Source organism: Dysidea avara, chromosome 3 (assembly GCF_963678975.1).
Source record: "Dysidea avara chromosome 3, odDysAvar1.4, whole genome shotgun sequence".
NCBI classification, from domain to species: Eukaryota; Metazoa; Porifera; class Demospongiae; order Dictyoceratida; family Dysideidae; genus Dysidea; species Dysidea avara.
This window is the reverse complement of record NC_089274.1, coordinates 29,435,175-29,459,897: the sequence shown is the minus strand read 5'-3', so window position 1 is coordinate 29,459,897 and position 24,723 is coordinate 29,435,175. Positions and strand designations below refer to the sequence as shown.

General features: G+C 38.1%; 1 protein-coding gene across 1 annotated transcript in view; it reads right to left on the bottom strand.

Annotated features, from left to right (window-relative positions):
- The window catches only part of LOC136250635 (E3 ubiquitin-protein ligase rnf213-alpha-like), a 486,640-nt gene that overhangs the window by 254,317 nt on the left and 207,600 nt on the right, over positions 1-24,723 (bottom strand). Inside the window, exons 35-38 of the mRNA XM_066042860.1 lie at positions 8,312-8,526; positions 7,667-7,963; positions 5,500-6,605; positions 2,538-2,641 (exon numbers count right to left, since the gene is read on the bottom strand). Of these exons, the coding sequence (XP_065898932.1) occupies positions 2,538-2,641; positions 5,500-6,605; positions 7,667-7,963; positions 8,312-8,526 (1,722 nt within the window). The remainder of the gene's footprint in view (positions 1-2,537; positions 2,642-5,499; positions 6,606-7,666; positions 7,964-8,311; positions 8,527-24,723) is intronic.

The following is a 24,723-nucleotide window of genomic DNA, read 5'->3' as shown; positions in this document are numbered from 1 at the left end:
GAGAGTTTAACTACAAGCAAATCACCCTATAGAGTGTTCAGCTACAAACATATCACCCTCTAGAGAGTTCAGCTACAAAGAGATAACCCTATAGAGAGATCAGCTAGAAACAAGTCACCTGTAGAGAGATCAGCTACAAAGAAACCATCCTGTAGAGAGTTCAGCTATAAACAATTCACCCTGCAGAGAGTTTGGCTACAAAAAATCACCCTGTAGAGTATTCAGCTACAAACAAATTACCTTGTAGAGTGTACAACTAGACACAAGTCACTCAGTAGAGAGATCAGCTAGAAGAAGTTACATTGTAGAGAGATCAGCTAGAAGAAATCACCTTGCAGAGAGTTCAGCTACAAAGAAACCATCCTGTAGAGAGTTCAGCTACAAACAAATCATCCTGTAGAGAGTTCAGCTACAACCACATCACCCTACATAGAGTTTGGCCACAAAGAAACCATCATGTAGAGAATTCAGCTGTAAACAAATCACCCTGTAGAGAATTCAACTACAAATAAATCGCCCTGTAGAGAGATCAGCTAGAAGAAGTCACCTTGTAGAGAGTTCAGCTATAAGGAAACCACCATGTAGAGAGTTCAGCTAGAAACAAATCACCCTGTAGACAGATCAGCTAGAAGAGGTCACCTTGTAGAGAGTTCAGCTACAAAAACCAACCTGTGAAGAGTTCAGCTGCAAACAAATCACCTTGTAGAGAGTTCAGCTATAAACAAGTCACCCTGTAGAGAGATCAGCTACAAAGAAACCATCCTGTAGAGAGTTAAGCTACAAACAAGTTACCCTATAGAGAGATCAGCTAGAAACAAATCATCTTGTAGAGAGTTCAACTACAAACAAATCACCCTGTAGAGAGTTCAATTACAAACAGTTAGCCTTATAGAGAGTTCAGCTGGAAACAAGTCACCCTGTAGAGAGATCAGCTAGAACAATTCATCCTGTAGAGAGATCAGCTAGAACGATCACCTTGTAGAGAGTTTAAATGCAAACAAATCGCCCTGCAGACAGTTTAGCTACAAATAAGTCACTCTGTAGAGAGATCAGCTAGAAGAAGTTACCTTGTAGAGAGTTCATCTACAAAGAAACCATCATGTAGAGAGTTCAGCTACAAACAAATCACCCTGTAGAGTTCAGCTACGAAAAGATCACTGTGTAGATAGATCAGCTATAAGAAGTCATCTTGTAGAGAATTCAGCCACAAAGAAACCACCATTTAGAGAGTTCAGCTGCAAACAAATCATCCTGTAGAGAATTCAGCTACAAATAAATCGCCCTGTAGAAAGATCAGCTAGAAGAAGTTACCTTGTAGAGAATTCAGCTACAAAGAAACCATCATGTAGAAAGTTTGACTACAAACAAGTCGCCCTGTAGAGAGATCAGCTAGAAGAAGTTACCTTGTAGAGAGTTCAGCTACAAAGAAAGCATCATGTAGAGAGTTCAGCTACAAACAAGTCTCCCTGTAGAAAGATCAGCTGGAAGAAGTTACCTTGTACAGAGTTCAGCTACAAAGAAACCATCATGTAGAGAGTTCAGCTATAAACAAATCACCCTGTAGAGAGATCAGCTACAAACAAGTCACCCTGTAGAGATATTAGGTAGATACAAGTTACCCTATAGGGATCCGCTACAAACAAATCACCCTGTAGAAATATGTGTTGGAAACAAATCACCATGTAGAGAAGTCACTCTGAAAAGAGTTCAGCTACAAACAATGGGAATTTCAGCTACAGTTCAGTCATGTATAAGACGTCACCTTATTACCTACAGTATGTGATTATCTAATATACAAATATTTTTAATCAGACAAAAAGCTGTACACAAAATTTCTTCCTTTGTTCCACAATTCCTGCAGAAAAGAAAAAAAAACAAGTTAGGAGGAAGCACCAAAGCCAAGTTAATGGCCTGCTTTGTGGCTTGCAATACAAAAAGAAGTGATATCTAAACCAAAACAGCCAAGCTGTAAAAAAAGAGTGCGGCCCTCAAAAAGGCTAGGATGAAAAAAGATGTGAAATCCAAGGTGGCGGCCAAGAAACGGCTGTGATGGTGGGTTAATGGCAAATATATTAAATACGACAATTCAAATGAATTTGTGTTGCCTCCTCCACTAGGATTTGGCACCAAATTCACCTGAATTGTCATAATTAAATATTTGCCATTAACCTACCATCACAGCCATTTCTTGACCGCCACCTTGGATTGCACATCTTTTTTCATCCTGGCCTTTTTGAGGGTCGCACTCTTTTTTTACAGCTTGGCTGTTTTGGTTTAGATTATTATTAACAGCAACACTCTAATATAAACCTTTGAGTTTTAAGATTTGATCTTCTAAGTGTTAAGAAACATTATTAGTTTGCAAAGATAGAAATACTCAAATCACATAATGTTAAGCATGTAAATACTTAATTTAAAATGTTGGTATGTTTGATGTGCATGAAACAATTTATTGACTAAACAAACAACTACACTTAGCATCTATTTGTATACTGATAGCAGGAACATTCAGTTACATTACAGGCAATACACCATACCTGAAAATTTATCAACAAGTTGCTCTAAAACTTTTGCAAGCCTTTCCAACTCAAGGTATTCATTTACTTTCACTCTGTCGTATTGTTCCACATATGGATTTTTTCTACATTGCACAGTTACAATATGACACATATACTTTAATATAGGTTGAGCATTACAACACATTGGCAAGCATTTATTAAATTTTAAGTATAAATCAACCACACTGCTATTGTACATATACCTGTACTGCAGTCTTATAGCTAGTCAATAGCATAGTCATGCATGACTGAAGTAGGGATTAAATGTCTACTTTAGCTAACTACTACTACAGCTGCATGCAGATGTTAGCCAATTACCTTGTTCATTGCATTTTATTTCTATGACCCTTACTTGAATTCAAAATTCCTCTTGCATTTATTTGCTTACTTGTTTCAGCTATGTCTACCTGTTACACAGTACATGCAACAAATGTAACACAATACAGGAAATGCCTTTGCAATCAATCCAGTCACTAAAGAAATTATGGATGGTTTATATAAACATGATAGTCAGCAAAGGAAGCCATTACACACCACCCGTAAATCAACACTTACACTATATTGGAAAAAGAAATGGAGCACAAAGGTGGACAATAATTATTGCTTCCACAATACACCCATAAAAACATATCTAGCGCCTAAGTGACAGTAAATGGTCAATGAATTGAGCCTGTAGTGCTATTTGTAGTTGAGTTATGCTGAAAGCATCAGTCAGTTAGTAGAAAATTCATTCAAATTATTTTTTAAAAGTTGATGCTATGCTACATACTTCTAAAAAGCAGGCACCCAGTAAATAGTACCTCTTGAATTAATCAATTCTTTATAAATTAAATTAACACACAGCATGCTGTTAATTATTGTCGCTTATTTCTTACCTTATTTTGTAACAATACATGCAGTACATTAAACTTAAACGTATTTAGTAATTTACCAATTATATTGTAATTCATAAATTACATTGCTATACATTGCTAAGGAAGCATAACTCAAGCACACCACTATTTTCCGTAGTTCAAAGCCTGTTTGACATACCAACATGCAGACACACAGTTTTTGCCAAACCAATTTCAGTGTGTGCCCACAGCCAGCCTATTGCTGGCTGTGGGCACACCTGGTTCAAAAATATATATAATAGAAACTTGTTGGAATTGCTTGGGGTTACACTGAAGACATTTTCGTTGACTATGCCTGACTAATACTGCCAAGCTGTCTTGAAGGAAAAGTAAGGCTGGTTTTGGGGAGATTTTATGGCGGGAAAGCCCAACATTCTTACCATACACTGTTACCATACTGTATGATAGACAATTATGCTTAATTTATAATACAACTTTCATTATTACTGGTAGTCTATATGGTTAGCTATGTACTTGTTTGATTGTTAATGATACATAGAACCCACCATTCTTTATTACCCACATTAATGATATTCAAATTGTTTAGCTTGTTGCGTAAATTGTATGGATTTGTGCAGATCCCACCCATTAATTAACCTACAAACTATATATCATTCAAAAGTTTTCTATCCAAATATCTAGAAAAGTTACAGAAACATACACAACTCATGCGCTTGAAGCAAAGAAACCCGTGTCATCTGTTTATCACTATGAAGATGGACACTGCCATCTGTTGCAACAAGCAATTACATTATACTATAGTTTTTAGAATCCTTATCTCATGTGAAGAGTGTTTTAATCCTTAATGGAGTACTGTATGATGGTCAAGATTACAGATATCGCAGGTATGATTGTTTTTTTTTTTTTGTTTTGTGTAATTACAAGTGCTGTTAGTTCCCATGCTTCTTCTGATCTCTTTGTGCAGAGCTCAATAGAAATGCCTGGGCCCACTGAATAAATCGTTAGTAATTTCAGCATTGTAGCCCCTGGAAAAAGAAGTTATGGGTCCATTTATAAAGGGCACCCATACAATGTGTTTTTGGCAATACATTAGGAAATATACCAAAACAGATTTATGTAGCTTAGATTGGGGTAGGTATAAACACTGGACCTGGGGACCAAAGACACTGGGACCCAAGGATCCAACTTTTTGTGGAATTTTATATACTTCACAGTATTTATACAGTCTATACTTGTACTAGATACCTTTGTGAGTCACAGTGGCTAGTCATGCATGGCCAGACCACTCTTTCTCTGTCACAGAGATCGCGGTGCCTCATACAATGCCTAGAAATTATAAGCGCCTACCACCCTGAGGGGCTAGCTGAAGGGTCTAGACTGCTTAGCATTGGCCATCAGCTCAAGCAATTGGTATTAATCAAGGTTTTAGCAAGTCTTCACCTTCGTGCACCCATGGTGTACCACATGATGCACGAAGTGTAAAGTTTTGGTTGAGATCTTGGTTATTGAGCTGATGGTGTAACTTGCAGTGATTGCTTCATTTTACCTGGAATACTTGTTTGCACAATGTTTCTGAACTGTAGTAGCTAGGCATTATAGTAGACTAGTTTTTATTTTTATTTATTAAGGTTTTACAGCACAAGTGCAGAAGGTCTGTAGGACACCTGGTCCTACAGCCTGTTTAAAGTTGCTACAGAAAGTATGTTTGAAAAGGTGGAGAAAGGAGAAAAAATCCATGACTGGACATAGGCAGCCTTGAACCTGCAGCCGTCCGATTAACACTCGAAGTATGCTCATTGTGCAGCTAGCTGCAGATCCGTTTTGAGAGGCGCTTATAATTTCTAAACATCGTGTGAGACACAGTGACGGAGAAAGGGTGGATTGGCCATGAAACACGACACACTTCGACTATCTAGTACAGGTATGGAATGTATAAAACTGTGAAGTATATAAAATGCCATGAAAAGTTGGGTCCCTGCGGGTCCCCTGGTCCTTGGGTCCACTGTATATACCTACTCCTTAGATTGACCTTTTTAACAATTCTTGGTTACACAGGCGTGGACAGCTGTGCAGACATACATACATACCTTTTTCCGTCTCCACGCATATTAGATGAACAAGTGATTACAGACTGAACCAGTTCATCAGTAGTTGATAAATTTTGCTCCTCAAGGCAATAACGAAGTGCTTTTTTAAGATTAGTAGGGAATAGCTTAGCTGCTTCACGAGCTAATCCAGACGGAATATCATTTTCAATAAGTTCTTGTTCAATGAAATCAATGTTAATAGAACTGTTGGTTTGTGCAACTGTGTTTTCCTTTTCCTGATAGCCACTGAATTGATTGTCAGTGTTATCACCATCTATTTCCTCACCTGTGTTTTGTGATGTAGGCATAGTATCACTGCCACATGCACCTTGTGAATTTTCTTGAAGATTCTGGTTGTTTTGTGAGCCAAATGAATCTAATACTTTTACTAAAGCATGTTTATCCATATTTTCATAGGTATCTCCTTCCTTCATGCACCATTTACAAGCTTGTCGTATGAATTTTTTTGTCATATTTTGACTGCTCTCATTGGTACAGTGTTTGATGCTCAAATATGCAACTGCATCAGAAAAATTGCTGTCTTTTATTTCTTCAAACGCCTTTCGGTCCAGCTCAGTGAGTTGCTCAATAAGCTGAGAAAGTTTCTTCTCTATAGTTACTTCAATATTAACATCTTCTCCTTCTATTATTTGAGACACTTTCACATCATAATCTGAGGGAGCAGGTGGCTTTATTTTATCAGTACTACTGGATGTTCTATCAACAACAGTGTCTTCAACTTTAGTGGCTTGCAATGCATCCTTGATCTCTTGTTCACATATTTTAAAAGAAATGCTCATCAACATGGACAACACATCTGCAGGTAATGACTTTATTGTTTCACAGTTCAACTGACCAAGTTTTTGTCTAATAATGCATAACTGCTGGGTAGTGAAGTAGTTTAAGGCATGAAAATGGCTGCGCAGTGCTGCAATTTCCCCAGTCCACTCTTTCAACTCAGATTCCATTGCTCTAGCTTGATTGTCCAAGGTATTATAAACATCATAATCACAGAAGAATGAATATGACCATACAATGTACTTTTCATGCCCAGCACTTCGAAGAGTAAGTAGTGCATCAGTAATTCGGCACACAAGATGTAAATACTATAGAAAATAAGTGCAAAAAGCTTTCTATTGTGTACAAATGTAAACTCTATTAAATATAGGGGTGCACCAACATACTAATATTTAACATCACTATTTTGTTCCCCTCACCTAAATAGTTACACTTAGGTATACTGGCATGGGATTGTTAGTTTCAAAATAAACTTGGTTTGGTTTAGTTTCTTGTATCAGTACACCACTAATTCAGTGTGTGAAATACCTTTTCAGATATGTTTTGACATGCTGTCAGGACAATGTGAAAGTTGAGTGGGCAACAAGCTATTTGCCTAGACAATATAAATTTTCATTCCTTGCATGAACAGAACAGAACAGAAAGACAGGAAGCATAGGAAATTAAGGGTACTGCTTACAAAACTATACTATTAGGGAGTCAAAGGGCTTAATTCTTTTGCAGGGGCTTTGGAGTCATAATTTTCCTTAACAGTGAACTCGAACAGTCAACTGACAAAGGGTAAGTAGAAATGGTTAAGCTATGCAATGCATACAATAGTACCATATTAAATTAATTTAGTCCAGAAATAATGTCCTTTCATAGTGTAGCAGAGTTTAGTGTGTGGTATTAGACTACAACGGAGGCCAGAGATAATGGAATTTGCATATACCACAAGCCATGTTCACATTTAACTCTGAGGTACAATTGGGTACTACAATGTACAGTACCAACCTTTCAGTGTGTAGGTTGTATTTTACAACACAACGTTTCTTAAAGCATTGTTGGATCCTTCCTCTAAAATGATTGAAACACTCTAGTGGAGCAGTCATTCTGCTAAAGAAAGTAGCTAAGATGTTAACAGTAAAAAGTGCTCATAACTTGTGTATCCTTTGGTCTACTGCAATTAAAAAAAGATTTTCAAACTCCTTTTGAGTAGGCAAATAAGATGATATCTAGTCTTTAATTGTTAGACTCTATCTTCACTGAGAGCAAAACATTCAAAAAATTAATGAATTTTTTAAAATATTATACAATTATGTCACCCATTGTATTCACTGTAAATTTATGCTTGCATGATTGTGTTGGGTTTTCACATATTAGTACTTACATTTAAAAACCTATCAGTTTCTTGTTTTCCAGCTGAATGCTTGCCTGTAATCAAAACAAGCTTGCTCTCTAAGTCACGAAGATCATCAAGGGTGTATTCAGTTTTCACTGCATTTGAACGATGAATTTTCAACTTTATGGCATCTCCAATGGTCATTAATGGTTTTTCATCAGTTGAACAAATGATGTATTCTCCCCATTCATTGACATCTTTGACTCTTGTGATAGCAGCAACTTCAATGGATCCTTGTGTAGCCTTCAGCTCTTTAAACCACTCAAGATGATTGTTGCATTCTACCTACAGAGTATAAACAAATAGGTAACGTATCAGAACCTGCATGCATACACATACAAGCCCTTCTTAAAACATGTGCACCTTGAAACACTATCCATGGTCCTTAATGTATTACATATATGTCCCCATATTTAAACACATTAGCATGGTCCCAAAGTGTTTGGAATAGAGAGGTTGCTGTTTTACAATTGGATTCCAATCACTGATATTAGGGCAGAGAACTAAACTTGCCAAGAATTTATAAGCCATACTACTATACACTGCAAATTAATACCAAAAACAAATTAATTATAGGGTAATAATTTTATTACTGTAGCTGACATAAGCATGTTTGCCAAAGACCATTCTTACCAAACTACCCGCTAATTTGGGGTTCTTTTTTAGAAAACTCCACACAGTGCTACACTTTTCATCGAATGTTTCAAATCCAGCTTTATCAGAAAAGTCATAAATCAAAGAGGCAAACTCAGTGCCAACACTGTGAAGAAATGCTAGTCGTTCCATGTTGAATTCTTCTTCTGCAGTACTGCGACATACTTCAATGAAACTAGCAAGTTGGCCAACACCTGCAGAATATGTGCATAAACATAAAATTGCACAAAATAATTGTAATTTTTTGCTATCATTATTTCACAATGTGTTATTTTACTGTAAAGTGGCAATTTGCCAATGTTCATGCTATTTATCACTATTTAGATAGTGTAGCGACCAATTATCAGACAAAGCCTGTTTGTAATTATAGGTATAGGTCATCATAGAAATGTACTATTGCATAGATTTAATGGAACATCACACCCATATGCAGGTGATAGTACACTGCTCAAATCATGCTTTGAATTAATGTTGTCACTAACCTTATCCGAGTCAACTGCCTTCAGTGATCATCTGATTCTCCCACAACCCACAGTTGATTATGTGTGGTGAGTAGGTAGGTGTAAAATGCCCTGACTGCTTTGTGTGAAGATTTTTGGGCCGAAGAGTAGAACATTACAAATTATTATTATTAAAGCTTTACAGTGACCAGCACTGAAGGTCTGACAGCAACATGTGCTGCAGCCTTTGGATTACCTAACCTAGCAAACTGGAACTGACATTAAGTGATAACTACTTGGGCAGCAAATGACCATCCAAATTCTTGCTTCTGAAATGAACCTATTGAGTGGTTATCTTTGCCTAAGAGGCAGCAACATTGGTCTTGATATGCTCACCTGCGGTTAGGTAAGTATATACCGTATAACGGGAATGATTTGTGGAAGAAAACATTCGCGAATTTCGCGATTTTAGGTGCATTCGCGAATGTTTCCTTGCAAAATTTTTCCTATAACTAAAAAGTTTTTTTTCATGGATCAGGTGATGTAGCATTCATATAACCATAGATATTATGTACATAGTATATACTATCTAATCCAAAACAGCAAACAGCCAAGCTGTAAAAAAAGAGTGCGGCCCTCAGAAAGGCTATGGTGAAAAAAGATGTGAAATCCAAGGTGGCGGCCAAGAAATGGCTGTGATGGTAGGTTAATGGTAAAAATTTTAATAACAACAATTCAGGTAAATTTGATGCCGCTTGGTCTTGGTACAAAATTCACCTGAATTGTAATTATTAAAATTTTTACCATTAACCTACCATCACAGCCATTTCTTGGCTGCCACCTTGGATTTCACATCATTTTTCACCATAGCCGAAATGAGGGCCGCACTCTATTTTTTACAGCTTGGCTGTTTTGGATTAGATTTCACTTCTTTTTGTATTTGTATACCCCAAATCCGGCCATAGGCCGGCATTAGGGCTTTTTAACCTATCTTTTCTTTACCAAAGGAAGAAGAACAAGATGAAGCAGATTTTAAATACTTTAGCTATTTCAGATTTTATCAGTAAATGTACAAATTATATATATATATAATACAAATAGACACATTTATTACATGTCAATTATTTCCTATAGATAATTTGTTTACAGCTGATCTCTCTACTGGGTGACTTGTAATGTAGCTGAACTCTCTACAGGGTGATTTGTGTGCAGCTGAACTCTCTACGTGGTAGTTTCTTTGTAGCTGAACTCTCTACAATGTAAGTTCTTCTAGCTGAACTCTCTAGAGGGTGACTTGTTTCTAGCTGATCTCTCTACAGGGTGACTTGTTTCTAGCTGAACCCTCTACAGGTGATTTGTTTGCAGCTAAACTCTCTTACATGGTGGTTTCTTTGTAGCTGAACTCTCTACAAGGTGACTTCTTCTAGCTGATCTCTCTACAGGATGACTTGTTTCCAACTGAACTCTCTACAGGGTGATCTGTTCATAGTGGAACTTTCTACTGGGTGCTTTGTTTGCAGCTGAACTCTCTACATGATGGTTTCTTTGTAACTGAACTCTCTACAAGGTAACTTCTTCTAGAAGATCTCTCTACGGGGCAATTTGTTTGTAGCTGAATTATCTACAGGGTGATTTGTTTGAAGCTGAACTCTCTACATGATGGTTTCTTTGTAGCTGAACTCTCTATTAGGTACCTTCTTCTAGCTGATCTGACTACATGGTGGCTTGTTTGTAGCTGAATTCCCTACAGAATAACTTGCAATGTAATATAATTGAGTAAACTATAAACGCAGCTGAATGCTCTATTAGGGTGACTGTTCTATTAGAGTATCTCGATCTCGCATTTGTTACACGTAGTTGCCTTTCGAATCATAACTCAGTGGTTTGTAATCTGATTCTTCTGTACTACTGCAAGGACTTTCTATGATGATTATTCCAGCTACATACTGATTTTCAGCTCATTGCTCTAAGCAGTTTGCCTGGTAGACACGAAAACTAATAGTTTTTTTATTCATAAAAACCAATCGCGTAATTTTGACACAGGTTGGGTTATGTGTCATATCTCCGTGGTCTTTATCCCGATTCCTTTCAAACCACAAAAAGGCACTCCTACAATGGTTGCTCCATCTATTATCAATTTTCAACTGATTCCTCCAAGGGGTTTACCCTGTAGGCGTGACAGACCTTCGACCTTATTTTATGCAAATAATCGGTCATAACTCCGTGAATGTTCATTGGATTCCTACCAAAGTTGGTACTGAGATCCGCCTTAATGAGCCTTTTAAGTGTGCCAAATTGCAGCCTGATCCGAGTATGCATTCATGTTTTATGGCGGATTTTGCGAAGTGTGTGAAATGAAGATGAAGAAGAAAAAAACGAAGAAATTAAAACAAAATTTTGTTTGCTCGTATCTCGGAAATGGCTGCAGCGAATTTCTTCATATGTGGTATGTAGACTCCCCTAACTGGCTGGCACTTCTCTAGCAAATTTGGTTCCAATTGGATTAGGGATCACAGAGCTACGTAGGTGTGAAAATTGCATTTTCTTTCTTCCTGTTAATATACTCACGGTGTGGCGCGCCAGCTTCTTGGGCCGCACGACACACTACTGTGTGTCTTGATCTATGATGTAACGAGTGCATAAGCAGGTAGCTACTCGCTTTGCTACTCGCTAAACTGCTATGTATGAGGCGCAGGACCGTGGCTTGTGATTCGAAGAGAGATGCAAACTTCAGTGACAGTGGAAAATTCTGTGCTAACTAAATGGGGCAAATTAATTGCAGCCGAGCGATTCACTGTGCCAGAATGGCTCGGTTTTAGTGCCGCCCCCAAGCGTGCCTATCATCCGCGCTCATTATCGTGCCTACTTCTCCAGTGAACAGCGATCATGCATGGCTGCTAGTATGCGTAGTACGCAACATGTCAGAGCCAGCCATATAGTTGAGTGTTCCCTAGCTATCCATACAAAAAAAAGGATTAATCCGTTGTGGGCGCGTGCCCAATTATTAATTACTTATGCAATAGATCGCGAACGTTTTCTGGCGGATGAGGAAATAGTAGATCATTCGCGAGTGATTTCTTCCGCGAATCATTCCCGTTATACGGTATATACTCACCTGTGATGTGACACTAATGTATGTCATGCCTATTCGCAGGCAAATAGCCTGCAATGGGTGCCAGTACAATCAATCTCCTAAGCTGGCTCAGGCTAAGAGCCTTTGTCACGCAGGGCGATCAATCACCCCAGCAAGTAAGAGTTCAACCACTGGATTCATTTTATAGATACCTGATAACTTTGATGATGCAGGTAACATTACTCCTGTGTTTGTTGATATAAACAGATAAGTTCTATGGATAGATGGAGATTACTAAGTCCCACAATCACTCATCACTATCCATTTGAGTGAGCTGACTTGTGAGAGGAAGGCTACCAGTATGTCTACCATGCCAAACTATCATAATGGCAAATTATGTGTAAGTTGTTTTACTAAGTTTATTTGTGTGGATATGGGTTGTTAGCATGTTGTGTAGTGTGGGTTAATTTAGACACATGGTATACATTATCTAATCCCAAACAGCCAAGCTGTAAAAAAAGAGTGCAGCCCCCAAAAAGGTTATGGTGAAAAAGGATGTGAAATCCAAGGTGGCGGCCAAGAAATGGCTGTGATGGTAGGTTAATGGTAAAAATTTTAATAACGACAATTCAGTTGAATTTTGTGCCAAGACCAAGCGGCACCAAATTCACCTGAATTGTCGTGATTAAAATTTTTATCATTAACCTACCATCACAGCCATTTCTTGGCCGCCACCTTGATTCAACTGAATTGTCGTTATTAAAATTTTTACCACTAACCTACCATCACAGCCATTTCTTGGCCGCCACCTTGGATTTCACATCCCTTTTCACCATAACGTTTTTGGGGGCCGCACTCTTTTTTTTACAGCTTGGCTGTTTTGGATTAGATTTCACTTCTTTTTGTATTTGTATACCCCAAAGCCGGCCTATGGCCAGCTTTGGAGCTTTTTTAACCTACCTTTTTTTTTCTTTACCACAGGAAGAAGAAAAAGATGAGGCAGATTTTAAATACTTTAACTAATTCTGATTTTGTCAGTAAATGTACAAATTATATATAATACATTATATTTATTACATGTCAATTATTTCCTATGGATAACTTGTTTACAGCTGATCTCTCTACTGGGTGACTTGAAATGTAGTTTAACTCTCTACAGGGTGATTTGCTTGTGAATGAACTCTCTACAGGATTCTCTCTATAGGGTGACTTGTTTCTAGCTGAACTCTCTGCAGGGTTATCTGTTTGTAGTTGAACTCTCTACAGGGTGATTTGTTTGTAACTGAACTCTGTACAGGGTGATTTTGTTTGTAGCTGAACTCTCTACAAGGTGATTTGTTTCTAGCTGATCTCTCTACAGGGTGACTTGATCTCTCCTTGTTTATAGCCGGTCTCTCTACAGGGTAATTTGTTTACACGGTAGCTGAACTCTCTACAGGATGGTTTCTTTCTAGCTGAACTCTCCACAGGGTGATTTGTTTCTATCTGATCTCTCTACAGGGTTGGCTTATCTCCCTAAAGCGTGATTTATTTTTGTAGCTGAACTCTCTACGGGTCACTGGTTTCTAGCTGATCTCTCTACAGGGTAACTTGTTTCTAGTTGAACTCTCTGCAGGGTGATTTTTTTCGTAGCTGAACTCTCTACAGGGTGATCCTTCTAGCTGATCTCTCTACAGGATGACTTGTTTGTAGCTGAACTATCTACAGGGTGATTTGTTTGTAGCTGAACTCTCTACAGGGTGATTTGTTTGCAGCTGAACACTCTACATGGTGGTTTCTTTGTAGCTGATCTCTCTACAGGGTGACTTGTTTCTAGTTGATCTCTGTACAGGGTGACGTGTTTCTAGCTGAACTCTTTACAGGTGATTTGTTTGCAGCTGAACTCTCTAAATGGTGGTTTCCTTGTAGCTGAATTTTCTACAGGGCGATTTCTTTTAGTTGAACTCTCTACAGGGTGATCTGTTCATAGCTGAACTCTCTACAGGGTGATTTGTTTGAAGCTGAACTCTCTATGTGGTGGTTTTTTTTTGTAGTTGAACTCTCTACAATGTGACTTCTTCTAGCTGAACTCTCTACAGGGTGATCTGTTTGTAGCTGAACTATCTACATGATGGTTTCTTTGTAGCTGAAATCTCTAAAAGGTAACTTCTTTTAGCTGATTTCTCTACAGGGTGAATTGTTTGTAGCTGAACTCTCTACAGGGTGATTTGTACAGCTAAACTCTCTACATGATGGTTTATTTGTAGCTGAACTCTCTACAAGATAACTTCTTCTAGCTGATCTCTCTACAGGGTGACTCGTTTGTAGCTGAACTCTCTACATTATGGTTTCTTTGTAGTCGAACTCTCTACAAGGTAACTTCTTCTAGCTGATGTTTCTACAGGACAATTTGTTTGTAGCTGAATTCTCTACAGGGTGATTTGTTTGCAGCTGAACTCTCTATAAAGTGACTTACTTGTAGCTGAACATTGTATAAAGTGACTTGTTTATAGCTGTACTCTCTACAGGGTGCATAACTTGATAGCTGAACTCTCTTTAGTGTGACTTGTAATATTCTGATAGTTTCTTTGTAGCTGAACTCTCTACAAGGTAACTTCGTCTAGCTGATCTCTCTACAGGGCGATTTGTTTGTAGCTGAGTTCTCTACAGAGTGAATTGTTTGTAGCTGAATTCTCTACAGAGTGACTTACTTGTAGCTGAACATTGTATAAAGTGACTTGTTTGTAGCTGAGCTCTCTACAGGGTGCATAACTTGATGGCTGAACTCTCTTTAGTGTGACTTGTAATATTCTGAATCTCTACAGCGATATATTTGTAGTTGAACTCTCTACAGGGTGACTTGCTTGTAGCTGAACTGTGTATAAGATTAACTGTTTGCAGCGGAACTCCCTAAAGAATAACTTGCATTGTAATAGAATTATAATGGAGTAAGTCATAAACTAACTGAATGCTCTATTAGGGGGACTGTTCTATTAGAGTATCTCGATCTCGCATTTGCTACACAGAGTTGGCGTTCGAATCATAACTCAGTGGTTAGTAATCCGATTGCTCTGTACTACTGCAAGGACTTTCTACGATGACTATTCCAGCTACATACCAATTTTCAGCTCACTGCTTTAAGTGGTTTGCCTGGTAGGCGTGAAAATTATTGGTATTTTTATTCACGAATCTTGATCGCACAATTTTTACACACCTTTGGTTTCGTATCATATCTCCATGATCTTTATTTCGATTGCTTTCAAACCACCAAAAGGCACTCCTACAATGGTTGATCTATCCACAAACCGATTTTCAACTCATTTCATGAAGCGGTTTACCCTGTAGGCTTGACAACAAATCGATCTTGTTTTACGTGAATAATTGGTCATAAATCCTGAACCGTTCATCAGATTTGCACCAAATTTGATACTAGGATTGGCCTTTGGACTACCTTTCTGTGTGCCAAATTTCGAGGTGATCGGATTGCGCGTTTGCATTTTATAGCAATTTTTTCAAGTGTGTGAAAAGACAAAGAAAAGAAATGAAGAAAAAAAAATCAAAACTTTGGCCGCTCGTATCTTGGACATGGTTGGAACGATTTCCTTCAAATTTGGAATGTGGACTCCCCTAGCTGGCGGGAAACTTAGCAGCAAATTTGGTTCAAATCAGATAAGGAATCATCGAGATACAAAAGTGTGAAAATGACGTTTTCTTTCTTCCTGTCAATATACCCACGGTGTGGCGCGCCGACTTCTTGGGCCTCACGACACACTATCGTGTGTCTTGCAAAACAGCCAAGCTGTAAAAAAAGAGTGCAGCCCTCAGAAAGGGTATGGCGAAAAAAGATGTGAAATCCAAGGTGGCGGCCAAGAAATGGCTGTGATGGTAGGTTAACGGCAAAAATTTTAATAATGACAATTCAGGTGAATTTGGTGCCGCTTGGTCTTGGCACAAAATTCACCTGAATTGTCGTTATCAAAATTTTTACCATTACAGCCATTTCTTGGCCGTCACTGTGGATTTCACATCTTTTTTTACCATAGCCTTTCTGAGGGCCGCACTCTTTTTTTACAGCTTGGCTGTTTCAGATTAGATTTTGCTTCTTTTTGTATTTAGGCCGGCTTTGGGGCTTTTTAACCTATCTTTTTTTTTCTTTACCACAGGAAGAAGAAAAAGATGAAGCAGATTTTAAATACTTTAACTAATTCTCATTTTATCAGTAAATGTACAAATTATATATATATATATATATATATATATATATATATATATATATATATATAACACATAAATTTATTACATCAATTATTCCCTACGGACAACCTGATCTCTCTACTGAGTGACTTGAAATGTAGCTGAACTCTCTACAGGGTGATTTGCTTGTAGATGAACTCTTTACAGGATTCTCTCTACAGGGTGACTTGTTTCTAGCTGAACTCTCTGCAGGGCTATCTGTTTGTAGTTGAACTCTCTACAGAGTGATTTGTTTGTGACTGAACTCTATACAAGGTGATTTGTTTCTTACTGATCTCTCTACAGGGCGACTTGTTTCTAGCTGATCTCTCCTTTTTTTTAGCTGATCTCTCTACCGGGTAACTTGTTTACACAGTAGCTAAACTCTCTACAGGGTTACTTTGTCTGGCTTATCTCTCTAAAGGGTGATTTGTTTTTGTAGCTGAACTCTCTACATTTCACTGGTTTCTAGCTGACCTCTCTACAGAGTGACTTGTTTGTAGCTGAACTATCTGCAGGGTGATTTGTTCATAGCTGAACTCTCTACAGGGTGATCCTTCTAGCTGATCTCTCTACAGGATGACTTGTTTGTAGCTGAACTCTCTACAGGGTGATTTGTTTGTAGCTGAACTCTCTACAAGGTAACTTCTTCTAGCTGATCTTTCTACAGGGTGATTTGTTTGTAACTGAATTGGTGATTTGTTTGCAGCTGAACTCTCTACATGGTAGTTTCTTTGTAGCTGAAATCCACTCCACAATGTGACTTCTTCTAGCTGAACTCTCTACAGGGTGACTTGTTTCTAGCTGAACTTTCCACAGGTGATTTGTTTGCAGCTGAACTCTCTACATGGTGGTTTCTTTGTAGCTGAACTCTCTACAAGGTGATTTCTTCTAGCTGAACTCTCCACAGGGTGATTTATTTGCAGCTGAACTCTCTACATGATGGTTTATTTGTAGCTGAACTCTCTACAAGGTGACTTCTTCTAGCTGATCTCTCTACAGGGTGACTTGTTTCTAGGTGAACTCTCTACAGGGTGACTTGCCTGTAGCTGAATTATCTATCAGATTAACTGTTTGTAGAATTCCCTACAGAATAACTTGCAATGTAATATAATCTAATCCAAAACAGCCAAGCTGTAAAAAAAGAGTGCGGCCCTCAGAAAGGGTATGGCGAAAAAAGATGTGAAATCCAAGGTGGCGGCCAAGAAATGGCTGTGATGGTAGGTTAACGGCAAAAATTTTAATAATGACAATTCAGGTGAATTTGGTGCCGCTTGGTCTTGGCACAAAATTCACCTGAATTGTCGTTATCAAAATTTTTACCATTACAGCCATTTCATGGCCGTCACCTTGGATTTCACATCTTTTTTCACCATAGCCTTTCTGAGGGCCGCACTCTTTTTTTACAGCTTGGCTGTTTTGGATTAGATTTCATTTCTTTTTGTATTTGTATACCCCAAAGCCGGACTATGGCCAGCTTTGGGACTTTTTAACCTATGTTTTTTTCCTTTACTACAGGAAGAAGAAAAGATGAAGTAGATGTACTTTAAATATTTTATCAGTAAATGTACAAATTATATATATAATACATATGTGACCGGATTTGCGAAAAGGGGCCTTCCACACACATCCAATTTGCCAACTTTGACAATTGATAACTTCAGATTGGAAAGAGCTATTGCCTTGAAATTTGGGCAGTGGTGATTTCTTTGCAGCTGAACTCTCTACAAGGTAATTTCTTCTAGTTGATCTCTCTACAGGGTGATTTGTTCGTAGCTGAATTCTGTACAGGTGATTTGTTTGCAGCTGAGCTCTTTACAAAATGGTTTCTTTGTAGCTGAACTCTCTACAAGGTAACTTCTTCTAACTGATCTTTCTACAGGGCAATTTGTTTGTGGCAGAATTTTCTACAAGGTGATTTCTTTGCAGCTGAACTCTCTACATGGTGGTTTCTTTGTAGCTGAACTCTCTACAAGGTAATTTCTTCTAGCTGATCTCTCTACAGGGAGATCTGTTTGTAGCTGAACTATCTACAAGGTAACTTCTTCTAACTGATCTTTCTACAGGGCAATTTGTTTGTGGCAGAATTTTATACAGGGTGATTTCTTTGCAGCTGAACTCTCTACATGGTGGTTTCTTTGTAGCTGAACTCTCTACAAAGTAATTTCTTCTAGCTGATCTCTCTACAGGGTGATTTGTTTGTAGCTGAATTCTGTACAGGTGATTTGTTTGCAGCTGAGCTCTTTACAGAATGGTTTCTTTGTAGCTGAACTCTCTACAAGGTAATTTCTTCTAGCTGATCTCTCTACAGGGAGATCTGTTTGTATGTAGCTGAACTATCTACAAGGTAACTTTTCTAACTGATCTTTCTACAGGGCAATTTGTTTGTGGCAGAATTTTATACAGGGTGATTTCTTTGCAGCTGAACTCTCTACATGGTGGTTTCTTTGTAGCTGAACTCTCTACAAAGTAATTTCTTCTAGCTGATCTCTCTACAGGGTGATTTGTTTGTAGCTGAATTCTGTACAGGTGATTTGTTTGCAGCTGAGCTCTTTACAGAATGGTTTCTTTGTAGCTGAACTCTCTACAAGGTAATTTCTTCTAGCTGATCTCTCTACAGGGAGATCTGTTTGTATGTAGCTGAACTATCTACAAGGTAACTTTTTCTAACTGATCTTTCTACAGGGCAATTTGTTTGTGGCAGAATTTTATACAGGGTGATTTCTTTGCAGCTGAACTCTCTACATGGTGGTTTCTTTGTAGCTGAACTCTCTACAAAGTAATTTCTTATAGCTGATCTCTCTACAGGGTGATTTGTTTGTAGCTGAATTCTGTACATGTGATTTGTTTGCAGCTGAGCTCTAAACAGAATGGTTTCTTTGTAGCTGAACTCTGTACAAGCTAACTTTTCTAGCTGATGCCTCTACAAGGTGACTAGTTTGTAGCTGAACTCTCTACATGGTGGTTTCTTTGTAGTCGAACTTTCTACAAGGTGACTTCTTCTAGCTGATCTTTCTACAGGGTGATTTGTTTGTAGCTGAACTCTCTACAAGGTAACTTCTTCTAGCTGATCTCTCTACAGGGAGATTTGTTTGTAGCTGAACTCTCTACAGGTGATTTGTTTGAAGCTGAACTCTCTAAATGATGGTTTCTTTGTAGCTGAACTCTCTACAAGTTAAATTCTTCTAGCTGATTTCTCTACAGGGTGATTTGTTTGTAGCTGAACTATCTACAAGATAACTTCTTCTAGCTGATCTCTCTACAGGGAGATTTGTTTTTAGCTGAATTCTGTATAGGTGATTTGTTTGCAGCTGAGCTCTTTAAATAATGGTTTCTTTGTAGCTGAACTCTCTCAAGGTAACTTCTTCTAGCTGATGTCTTTACAGGGTCACTAGTTTGTAGCTGAATTCTCTACATGGTGGTTTCTTTGTAACTGAACTCTCTACAAGGTAACTTTTTCTAGCTCATCTTTCTACAGGGTGATTTATTTGTAGCTGAATTCTGTACAGGCGATTTGTTTGCAGCTGAGCTCTTTAAAGAATGGTTTCTTTGTAGCTGAACTCTCTACAAGGTAACTTCTTCTAGCTGATGTCTCTACAAGGTCACTAGTTTGTAGCTGAGCTCTCTACATGGTGGTTTCTTTGTAACTGAACTCTCTACAAGGTGACCTCTTCTAGCTGATCTTTCTACAGGGTGATTTGTTTGAATCTGAACTCTCTACAAGGTAACTTCTTCTAGCTGATCTCTCTACAGGGAGATTTGTTTGTAGCTGAACTCTCTACATGATGGTTTCTTTGTAGCTGAACTCTCTACAAGGTAACTTCTTCTAGCTAATCTCTCTACAGGGAGATTTGTTTGTAGCTGAACTCTCTACATGATGGTTTCTTTGTAGCTGAACTCTCTGCAAGGTAACTTCTTCTATTGATCTCTCCACAGGGCGATTTGTTTGTAGCTGAACTCTCTACATGGTGGTTTCTTTGTAGCTGAACTCTACAAGGTGATTTCTTCTAGCTGAACTATCTCTTTCCATAGTTGCATGAACTCCCTACAAGGTAACTTCTTCTAGCTGATCTCTCTACAGGGTGACTTGTGTGTAGCTGATCTCTATACAGGTTTCTTATTTCTAACTGATCTCTTGAATTCTCTTCAGGGTGACTGCTCTATTAGGATGACTGCTCTATTAGAGTATCGCGATCTCGCACTTGCTGCACCAAGTTGGATTTCGTGTTATAACTCCGTGGCTTTAAGTCTGATTCTTCTACACCATTGATGAGCCTTTCTAAGATGATTACTCCATCTGTACAACGATTTTCAAAGCATTACCCCAAGCGGTTTATCTGGTAGGCGTGGCAAGCAGTCGTTTTTTTTATTAGCTAATCTCGATTGCATAATTGTTACACACTGTTGGTTTTTTCGTTGTATCTTCCTATTTTTTAGCTCGATTTCTTTCAAACCACAAAAGGTTTGAGGTTCAATAGTTAACCTATTCACCCACCGATTTCCAGCTTCTTCCCATACGCGGTTTACCCTGTAGGCATGACAACATATTGGTGTTATTTTTCGTGAATAATCGCTCATAACTCTTTGCCTGGTTATCGTATTCCAGCCAAAGTTGGTACCGAGATGTGCCCTTATATCCCCCTTCTGTGTGCCAAATTTCAAGGCAATCGGATATGGCGTTCGAGTTTTATAGCAGTTTTTGTAAGTATGCGACAAGAAAAAGAAAAATAAGAAGAAAAAAAAACGAAGAAACTGAGCCAATTTATGAAGTCGCATATCTCGGGAACGCGCAAAGCGATTTCGCCCAAATTTGGAATGTGGAGTGCTGCAGTTGGAGGGCATGTCCACAGCAAAAATCGTCTTGTTTCATCAAGGAAGCACAGAGCTACGGAGGTGCGAAAATTGCGTTTTCTTTCTTCCTGTCAATATACTCACGGGTGTTACGCGCTGGCTTCTTGGGCCGCACAACACACTACCGTGTGTCTTGATTCTATAATAGAGTAAGTTATAAATGTAGCTGAATGCTCTATTAGGGTGACTGTTCTATTATTAGAGTATCTTGATCTCGTATTTGCCACACGTAGTTGCCTTTCAAATCATAACTCAGTGGTTTGTAATCCGATTCTTCTGTACTACTGCAAGGACTTTCTATGATGATTATTCCAGCTACATACTGATTTTCAGCTCATTGCTCTAAGCAGTTTGCCTGGTAGGCGTGAAAACTAATAGTTTTTTTATTCATAAAAAAGTGATTACGTAATTGTGACATAGGTTGGATTTTGTGTCATATCTCCATGGTTTTTATCTCGATTCCTTTCAAACCACAAAAAGGCACTCCTACAATGGTTACTCCATCTAAATATGAATTTTCAACTTATTCCTCCAAGCGGTTTACCCTGTGGGCGTGACAGGCCTTCGACCTTATTTTACGCAAATAATTGATCATAACTCCGTGAATGCTCATTGGATTCCTACCAAAGTTGGTACTGAGATCTGCCTTAATGAGCCCTTTACGTATACCAAATTGCAGCTCGATCCGGGTACACATTTGTGTTTTATGGCGGAATTTGCAAAGTGTGTGAAATGAAGAAGAAAAAATGAAGAAATTAAAATGAAATTTTGTTCGCTTGTATCTTGGAAATGGCTAGAGTGATTTTCTTCAAATTTGGTATGTAGACTCCCCTAACTGGCCGGCACTTCTCTAGCAAATTTGGTTCCAATAACAGAGCTACATTGGTGTGAAAATTGCGCTTTCGTTCTTCCTGTTAATAAACTTACGGTGTGGCGCGCCAGCTTCTTGGGCCGCACGACACACTACCGTGTGTCTTGATATGAACCATGGCTTACTTTAGTGCATTGCACTTATATAAATCCCTCCTCTTCAGCCATCGGAAGGTTACTGTTGTTGATAAACAGTAAACTTCTTCTGACTTTGGAGTTGGGGTATATATGTTCAATACACCTTGTAGGCATGGCTTATATATTACATTAAATACCTGGCTGTCATTTAGTGTACAGTTAAATGATTAAACATGTGTTGTATTCTTTTTTGTAGGCACGCACAGATTTAGAGCAGCCTAACACTAATGCAGCTGCATCCCAAGGCCAGCAAGGTAGCTTTGTGACACTCCGTTGTGCTCTGTATTTTTCAGGTTATGATAAAAGCCATAAGTTGCTACATATTTGAAGCCCTTCTAATGCTGATACGAGAAGCTAAATAGCATGCTTTAAAAATGCAATGCTCATACAAACATGTAATTATGTGGTTGCAATGTCTTACTTGAAATATAATGAATATAACAAAATTTGATACTTGAAATGCTGGCTTTTGTACAAAAAAATGGCACTAAATTCAAGTACCACACAATGATCATTGACAATCAAAATAGCTAGTTGCTTAAAAACAAAAAGTTAGTGTAGCTCCTTGCTGTTAGAACCATAAGCCGCCAGTCTGATCTTGTTGTGAGTCAGTTGCCACTGTCAACAGATGGTGGTTGTTTTGGTAAGGTGTGCAGGGTTTCGTGTATTCTCCTATAAGCCTTATAATATATCCATGTTCAGAACACTTTTTTCTAAACCCTACTTAATACTGCATGTCTTACTAAGATGGCTTGGAGGTAGGAATTCTTGGGGGTTCTAGTATTCTGTGGAAACCACAAGAATTTCAACAGGCCACAGAAAGGCCCTCCAAACAATAGGAACTGTACCTAGTAGCACCCGTTCACCTTGCACACACCCCAACTTCTTTCTTATTCACTTTGTTTGTGGGATACATGTGATTTTTTTACTTTTTATTTTATTTTATATATTATATATATATACTCACTATGCAGTTTTTGCAATGTACTATGATTATACGTAACCATTAACTATGTCTTGACTAGAACATACAATATAATTATTGTGTCTACATGTACAAGTGGTCTTACATATAACCAGTGATAATGAGATAACCTTTGTGGCTAGTTGCAGGTGTTGTACTGCTGATTGAATTAGACACCAGCTGATTTGATAAGCAGAGCTTTGCCAAAGGTTTAGTAGTTGGATATGGTCACTGTCTTGGTAGACGTAGCCACACCAATGCAGCGATTGCATGTTATACTGCTAATACTCCTGTACAGTTTACATTGGGGGGTGACTAAAGTAAGGCTTAAACCAGGCTCCAGTCTATTTATTTATTTATTTATTTATTAATACTTTACAGATCAAATAACACAAGTACAGAACATTAGATAAATCAAAAAGGGAAATTACATGATCTGAGGGTCAGCTAGCCACCAGTGCCAGCTGCCTTAAATTAATTAACTACTTAGCTACTTATTTACAACTAAACTTTACTTACGTACAGTACAACTACAAAATATTAAAGTTACATGAGTGGGGAAGCTTACTACAGTTCCTACAAGGACATAAAAAATGCAAAGTACAGTAAATTACTGTTAGTGTCAAAAGCATTTGTAAAATGATTCCATAAAAAAATAATAAGTTTATGTTTGATAGTAGGGAGGGAAAGGGATAAGTCAATGATAGGTAATGCATTCCACAATCTAGGGATTCTGTAAAAATATGAATTTGCTGTAATGACATTGTCAGAATTTCTGTGGTATAACTTGCTGCTGGATGATCTGGTACGACTGTTGTTGAAGCAAACATGGTCGGATATGTTGAAGCTACTAGTAGGGGAGTTCAAAGATTTTATTAGAAAAAGAACATCATGTAATTCTAACACATACATCAAAGGTAAAAGCTTCAGATGAAACAATCTTGTTTTGTAATCCATAGTATAGTTATTCAATATAAATTTAGTTGCACAGTGCTGGACTTGCTCTAACAACAAAATGTCCTTCATAAGATGGGTCGCCATAAGGCAGAACAATATAAAAGCTTGGATCTCACTAGAGTCAGATATAGTGTTTTTCTAGCTTGAATAGAGGTGTTCTTAAAAGTTCGGCGGAGTAGGCCAAAGGACTTATAAGCCTTAGCCACTGTAGAATCAATATGACTGGCCCAAGACAAATTTTTGGAGAAAACTATTCCGAGGTCATGATGTTCTGTGACATTAGATAGTTGAACACCATTAATGAAATAGTTTGTGTTGTGTAATGTGACCTTGAAATGTAAAATGACACACTTCTTAATACTGAAAGAGAGGTCATTATCAAGACTCCATCCATATAGGGAGTTTAAATCATTCTGAGTTGGTTTGAGTCAGTGATACAATGGATTGCCTTAAAGCATTTGAGGTCGTCAGCAAACTTAAAGATTGTGGAATTCTCAACTTTATCACACAGATCGTTAACATATATTATGAACAGCAATGGTCCCAAGATGCTACCCTGAGGTACACCAGATTTAACAGGTAGAGAGCAAGATAAACTATTATTGACCAAAACACGTTGACTACGGTCAGACAAATAGGACCGTAGCCATGACCACACATCACCTGTGATGCCAGCAGACCATAACTTCAACAACAGTTTAGTATGTGAAACACTGTCAAAAGCTTTGCTGAAGTCAAGGTAAATACTATCAGTTTGTTTCTTGTCAGAACATAGATCATCAAAATATAGTAACAACTGTTGCAAAGTAGATTTGTTTTTACAGAATCTAAATTGATGGCGTGATATGGAGTCTGAATAGAAATCAAGAAGTTTGTTATGTACTAG